Genomic DNA, 6,978 nt, shown 5'->3' with positions numbered 1-6,978 from the left:
TAAAAGATCTGAAAATTTAAATCCATTTTTTAGTTTGGAAAAAAAGTTTATTTTATTTAGAGCTATGTACAATAAATTAAAGCTTTTGAATCATTACAATAGATATTTCTACATTTTATCACTGAAATTATAAAGATGAATTATAATTAAATAAAATAACATAAATCAAATAAAATATAAATATAAAATGAGAAAAACAAAATTATTTAGATATACCTACATAAGTAGGTATCTACAATTGTACATAATATTTTAAATTAATGACAATAGTGTTAATTTGTTCTATAAAGAAAATGACGTTAAAAAAACTTAAAAGCGAGTTATTTTCTATCAATTAAGAATAATTTTAATTTTGATTCAAATTTTTAGTTTTTTTGAGAAATTAATATCTGCTCCTGTAAATATATCCGCCATTGTTTCCACTAGTCTCTGAGTTTCTTGAGTTAATTTTCACAACATATCCATGGCCACCTTAGTAAAAAAGAAATATATAAGTATATTATATATAAAAATTGAATTATTTAAAATTAAATTAAAATTTAATTTTTTTTAAACTTATAATAGCTGTAGACAAAATTTAACTTCTGAACGATTTGCAAGGAGCTAACATTTGATATAGAATCATCAGTTTAAATTTTTTTTTACTTAATTTTGGAAACATCTAAGAATCATTTTTTTTTTTTAATGTATTCTACTTCAAATCTTTTTTTAAGCATGCACTCACAACGAAAAATTAATATTTGTTTTCCTTGAAAAACAACTAAACCTTAATATTGTTAATTGTAAAAAATAGTCATTTTGGTCATACTAATTTATGAGAATCAACAAGAACAAACGTTTATTTGTAAATTTGTAGTAGTTTAAATAAAAAATTATTACTGTACCACAGTACAATGCATAGTATAGCTACAAAACAAAAAACATAGCGAGTGTTAAATGAAAAGCACAAGACGTCATATTTAGACCAGTGCCGATGCCTTCAAAAACATTAAAAAGTACAAAAAAATCATAGTAGGATGAAACCCATTGGAAAAGGAGGAGAATATGATAAGAATGAAAGGAAAAATAAATTACGGGCGAGCCGAGTTCGGGAAGTGGGTGGGTTGAGTTTTTAATGGTAAAAAATGGTATATCTCGATTTCCGGCAAAACTACAAATCCTATAGAAAAAAGTTGTATGGCAAAGTTGTAGGTAATAAAAAGGTCTACAACTTTTGTATCAACAATTTTTTCACATAACCTCAAAATTTATGTGAAAAATTCAAAAAACCGAGTTTTTGGTTTTTTATTTTTATCTTTTTCAGAAACAAAAATTTTTCTACGAAATTTGGTGAAAACTTACCTTATTATGTCTCAAATACACTGTAATTTATTTGATTTAAAATATTAATTTGTTCACCTTATTTTGACTTAATACCAAAAAAACACCCTAATTTTCAATCGAAAATTCACGTGTCAAAATATCAGCTTTTTTCAAAAAGTCGGTGGGCATTTCGTTCGTTAAAGTGTCTATTTTCTGATGGTGTAAAAAAAATTGTACATTAGTATACTATAGAACATGTTCTAGTAAAATTCAAAAAATGAAAAAAGCTTGAATTCGAAAAAAAATTTTTATCATTGTTTACAATTTTGGCCTATTTATTCAAATTTACACTTTAATTACTCACAAAACGTAAGATTAATCAATGTTACATGAAATCTTACGTTTTTTGAGTAATTAAAGTGTAAATTTGAATAAATAGGCCAAAATTGTAAACAATGATAAAAATTTTTTTTCGAATTCAAGCTTTTTTCATTTTTTGAATTTTACTCGAACATGTTCTATAGTATACTAATGTAAAATTTTTTTTACACCATCAGAAAAAAAACATTTTAACGAACGAAATGCCCACCGACTTTTTGAAAAAAGCTGATATTTTGACACGTGAATTTTCGATTGAAAATTAGGGTGTTTTTTTGGTATTAAGTCAAAATAAGGTGAACAAATTAATATTTTAAATCAAATAAATTACAGTGTATTTGGGACATAATAAAATAAGTTTTCACCAAATTTCGTAGAAAAATGTTTGTTTTTGAAAAAGATAAAAATAAAAAACCAAAAACTCGGTTTTTTGAAATTTTCACATAAATTTTGAGGTTATGTGAAAAATTGTTTATACAAAAGTTGTAGATCTTTTTATTACCTACAACTTTGCCATACAACTTTTTTCTATAGGATTTGTAGTTTTGCCGGAAATCGAGATATACCATTTTTTACCATTAAAAACTCAACCCACCCACTTCCCGAACTCGGCTCGCCCGTAATTTATTTTTCCTTTAATTTTCATCATATTCACCTCCTTTTCCAATGGGTTTCATTCTACTATGATTTTTTTTGGTTTCAAAAATTATCGACCCTGGTCTAATTTTCGATAACCCATTTAAACAAAGAAGAATAAACAAATTCGTTGGCGGGGTTTAAAATCAAATAATTATACATACTACATAAAAACAAGTTTTCGCATACCATTAATAGAGACATCATTTTGTCTTGTGGTTATAGGTATATTGGTTTCTTTTTGATTTATCCTGATTGTGAATCCGCTTTTATTTGCAGCTTCTTTTAATCTGTCCATCAAGGTTTTTAACATCTCTGAGGTAAGTTCTCCTAAATTTCAATTGAAAAGTAAAAAGAAAATTATTATCTTCAAAAAGAAAAGTATTGTATTTGTTTACTCACCTTCTTGGTTTGGAGTATGATTCTGATGATGATAATGGTAGTGTGTTGTATTCTCATTTGATCGATCTGAAATTAATAATAAGTTTAACTCTAAGACCTTTTGGAAACAAAATTGAATATTTAAAAAAAAAATTTATGAACGGAATTTTAGGTAAGAGTGCAAACAAAAGATTTTTGACTTTAACTGAAAAGTTCGAATGAGTAAGTCAAGATCAAAAACTTTTACCTTCATCGTCGTTATGATGGTGATGGTGTGAAGTAGGCTCTTCAGAACGACCTGAAAGTAAAAAATAAATTATTTCGCAATCCTTTTTACCGAAAGCCTTAAAATTCTTAAAAATTCCTGAAACAACATTAAATAAACAATAACAGATCTTCACAATTACCATTGTTTGAGTCTTCTTGAATAGATTTCCTTCCATAAAGTTCTTGAATTTCCGTTATATCACTCGAATGTAGTCGAAAATATGGTTCATATCGACGATAGTATGGAGCCATTAAAGCTTCTTGTACCGAAGAATGATCCAGTCCAAGAGAATGACCAAATTCATGAGCTGCCACTTGGAACAAATTTGTACCGCGAGGAGAATTAATTGACCAATGTTCAGCATCATCAAAATGAGCATCACCATATTCGGGGGAATATGCATGAGCCAATGTACCACCAGTACCATCAAATGGATTTCCATCACCATGTTCACCTTCCAGAAACCTATGCAGAAAAAGATAACGATTAAAAAATGGAAATTAAAAAAATTTAACTAAACCTACGTAATATCAATATCAACTGGTCCATTTCTCTTGGCTGTAAAACTGAGATCAGTATGTTCACTCCAAACACTAAAAGCTCTAGCAATTTCTGCATCAACATTATTGCGATCCATTCGTCTGGTATATCTTGAGATTCTGTAGGTTAAATCCTTTTTTCTCCAAGCAGTACCAAAAGATCGTTCTGATCGGCTATTAGCGCGTTTATCTTTAACACCACATCTTGGCAGGGACATTAATTCCAATGTCTTACTATCCAACTGACCGGTCACATCCAATCCGGCGAATTCTTGAAAATTCTGAATAGCTTGAATCATAGTGTTTTCATGTATCATTTGTAAATTTCCTGAGCTTGTTTCGGGAAGATATCCGAATTTTGAAAGGTACATCTAGAATAAAGAACGATGATATTAAAAATGTTTCGAACTCAACTTGCTTATACAGTAAATAAAAATAAAAAATCTTACCTGAGCTTGAGATGATGATTGAACTGGTGCAGAGTGTATTAAAACAACTGTTGATAAAAGCAACGTAGTCAAAATAATGAACACATTTCGGCAGGACATTTTGAATTTCACTTGAATTTATCTGTAAAGGTTATTTAAACATTTTTTTATACACTGAAAAAAGTATTATTCTTAAAAACTATGAATCTCGTTCATAAACCAAAATTCATATATTTTTAAGAAAAATTCATTAAATTTAAGCACAAATTCTTAAAAAAAAGTTTAGTAGGTATTTAGTTTTAAGAAAGATTCATAAAATTTAAGAATCAGTTTTCATAAAAATTTTCCTATGGAAAATATTTTTATGAATTTTTTTTAAGAACGAATACGAAAGTTTATGAATAAATACATAAACTTCTAGATCCAATTGAAAAGAATTTTTTGCTGAATCTTAGAATCTGTACATACCTTTATAAACGAAATTCACTATTATTTTGCATTCATTTGTATTATGAGTTAAAATAATTTTTATAATTGACTTTTTTTCCCTTTTAAAATTGAAAAATCTATTTTCAAAATTACATTTGTAAGAAATTCATACATTTAAAGTATTTTTTTCTTAAAAATGAATGTATTTTTTCTTAAAATGAATGTATTTTTTCATTAATCGAAAAATAACGAATATTTAACCGTTATCCTGTATTCAGTTTTAAGAACTTATTCTTAAAATTTAAGAATCTGTTTATACTTTTTATGTTCGAAATTCATATTTTTTAAAAGTTAAGAATTAATTCATTAAATATTATGAAAGTATGCATATAATTTATGAAAACATTCTTACGTTTTGAGTGTTTAAGTATATTTTCTTAAGTTCTATGTATTTTTTCATCAATCTAGAAAATAATAACTGTTGTTTTGAATCTATGCCTTAGAAGGTTTTCTCTGCAGATTATATATTCATGTATATGATATTCAAAGTGGACGGTCAAGACAAGTTTGTGAATAAAAAACAATATTTATTATAAACAGTGTTAAGCATTTTAAACCACGTAAACAATTTTGAAGAGTATAAGACATTTCAACAGTGTAAATTATTGTTGGTTCCCGTTGCCTGTTTCCCATATACTCAGATAAGTATAAAAACATAATTTGTTAAACATTTCTTTCTTTTATATATTAAATATATTTAACATTTTTTTGTTATAGGTACATAATTTAGATACTTTTGTGAAACGAGTAGGCACGTGAGTAATCTTCAATTTTAGACAATGTTGTTTTCGCAAAAAAGCGAAATATAATAGAACCGGCAAAAGGGCGTTTAATACTGCACTATAACAACCATCTTAAATTCTATTTGCAAAAGATCCAGTACACCCGAAGTTGTCATTGCAAAATAAAGCAAACACATCATGTTTGGAAAACATAGAATTTAATAAGTGTTGCATGTTATTTAATTGCTTTAAATATTTAAATTTTGTTTTAACGTAATATTATCAACATTCCTCATATTATTCTATATAATGCTGTATCTACCTAAATTTTTTATATTGTGATTTTTCCCCAACTTATTCAATTTTGTATTGTTTTTTTTTTCTTTCAGCTGCAGAACCTAATGCTTCCGATTACAATAAGGTAAAAGATAATTCTACCTTCTATTTCGATTTTTTGAACCAAATAGTACATAGTCATTTTACTAATACAAACTTTTTTTATCTTTCCAGATGATGCATCAATTAAAAAAGAAAAATTAAATTAAAAAATAAATGTATAGTGATATTTATAGTGAAAGTGACCAATAAAACATTTTTATAACGTTTAAACTCAATAATTTCTTTTATTTTTAAAAACAGTTTCATTTCTTTGTTTTAGATTTTGGCTTGTTTTCTTTTGCTGTTTTTAAATGCTTGGAATGGTAATGTATATTATATGCATCTATATAAATAAATGCATACATTTTAATGAAAAGTGTATTACATTTTATGAAAACAATCATAAAACTTTAAAAAAAATTCATAGTTTTTATGATTTTTTTCATAAAATTTAAGCAACATTTAATTCAAATTTTTACGGAGTTTATGAAAAAAATCATAAAATTTAAGAAATAATCTTAAAATGTAAGAAACTCTTCTTAAACTTTGTTCTTAAATTATAAGAAATAATTCTTAAATTGTATGAATTTTTCTTAAAATCTAAGAAACTTTTCTTAAACATTTTCAAAAATTTTCGAATTCGTGTATGAACAGAATTCAAAAAAATTTAAGAACTTATTCTTAATTTTTATGAAATATTCATTCCCTTATGAATTTGTTCTTAAAAAGATTCTTAAATTTAATGAATTTTTACATTGGCTCATTTGCCATGAATTTTTACATTAATTTAATGTACAAATTCATTAATTTTATGTACCTTTTTGGTTCAGTGTAGTGTCCTCAATATTAACCTCTTCAAGGTACAATATAGATTGTATGTGAAAGTTTTGTTTTATTGCTACATATATTTTTTAAGACGAAGCAATGGATATAAATATTCGCTAAATTAAGAGAATTTTTGTTCGCTATTTAGAACTAATTAATGTCCATCCACAGTGGAATTTCGTAGAAAAACTTTGAAAGGACCACCTTAATATACATAAATACATATAAATACAACGTTCAAACACAAAACGTTCCTTTTTGCTTCTCCGTCATGTCATGTTAAAATAAGTTGATAGTTTATTTTGGTGATACTAATTCATGAGAATCAACAAGAACGAACATTTGTATGAAAAATGAATATTTTATAAATTTACTTTTATGCAATAAAAGTAAGTATGCAAGAGTGTATTATTTTTATTAAATTTGTCAAAAACTTCATTATATTGAATTTGAATGGTTCTTATAATTTGAAAAAAGTAAATAGTAGAGAAGCATTTAAAGATTATTTTTTGTAGGAATTTATTCAAGTTATTTAGAATTTCGTTAAAAATGAGTTTTTATTTTGTCTTGTGTTGTATCAGCCGGTGCAGGGACATATTTTCCGATTTTTTCTTTCGGGACTAATGTCCTAC

The 6,978-nt window shown here is 26.0% G+C and overlaps 1 protein-coding gene and 1 long non-coding RNA gene across 2 annotated transcripts; both read right to left on the bottom strand.

Annotated features, from left to right (window-relative positions):
- Positions 1 to 353: 353 nt before the first annotated feature.
- Positions 354 to 2,808, bottom strand: LOC129906968 (uncharacterized). Its single transcript, XR_008770906.1, has 3 exons — positions 2,719 to 2,808; positions 2,506 to 2,646; positions 354 to 471 (listed from the first exon to the last, which is right to left on the bottom strand). It is a non-coding gene; the product is annotated as an uncharacterized LOC129906968 (long non-coding RNA).
- Positions 2,809 to 2,930: 122 nt separating this feature from the next.
- LOC129912608 (stromelysin-2-like) lies at positions 2,931 to 6,361 on the bottom strand. The gene is made up of 5 exons (XM_055990914.1): positions 6,339 to 6,361; positions 3,954 to 4,074; positions 3,490 to 3,875; positions 3,105 to 3,430; positions 2,931 to 2,995 (listed from the first exon to the last, which is right to left on the bottom strand). Exons 2-5 carry the CDS (start codon positions 4,050 to 4,052, stop codon positions 2,931 to 2,933), a joined length of 876 nt encoding a protein of 291 aa, XP_055846889.1. The 5' UTR covers positions 4,053 to 4,074; positions 6,339 to 6,361.
- Between the last annotated feature and the right edge of the window lie 617 nt (positions 6,362 to 6,978).

This window comes from Episyrphus balteatus, chromosome 1 (genome assembly GCF_945859705.1).
Source record: "Episyrphus balteatus chromosome 1, idEpiBalt1.1, whole genome shotgun sequence".
In the NCBI taxonomy this organism is placed as follows: Eukaryota; Metazoa; Arthropoda; class Insecta; order Diptera; family Syrphidae; genus Episyrphus; species Episyrphus balteatus.
The sequence above is the reverse complement of the archived record's forward strand: the minus strand, read 5'-3'. Positions and strand labels throughout refer to the sequence as shown.

What these genes read in the sequence shown, in the direction of transcription:
- LOC129912608 (XM_055990914.1), bottom strand. Translation starts at nt 4,052, where the DNA reads ATGTCCTGCCGAAATGTGTTCATTATTTTGACTACGTTGCTTTTATCA. An exon ending in AATCATCATCTCAAGCTCAG is followed by an intron (nt 3,876 to 3,953) that starts GTAAGATTTTTT and finishes TCTTTATTCTAG; the next exon opens with ATGTACCTTTCAAAATTCGG. An exon ending in TCAAGAAGACTCAAACAATG is followed by an intron (nt 2,996 to 3,104) that starts GTAATTGTGAAG and finishes TTTTACTTTCAG; the next exon opens with GTCGTTCTGAAGAGCCTACT.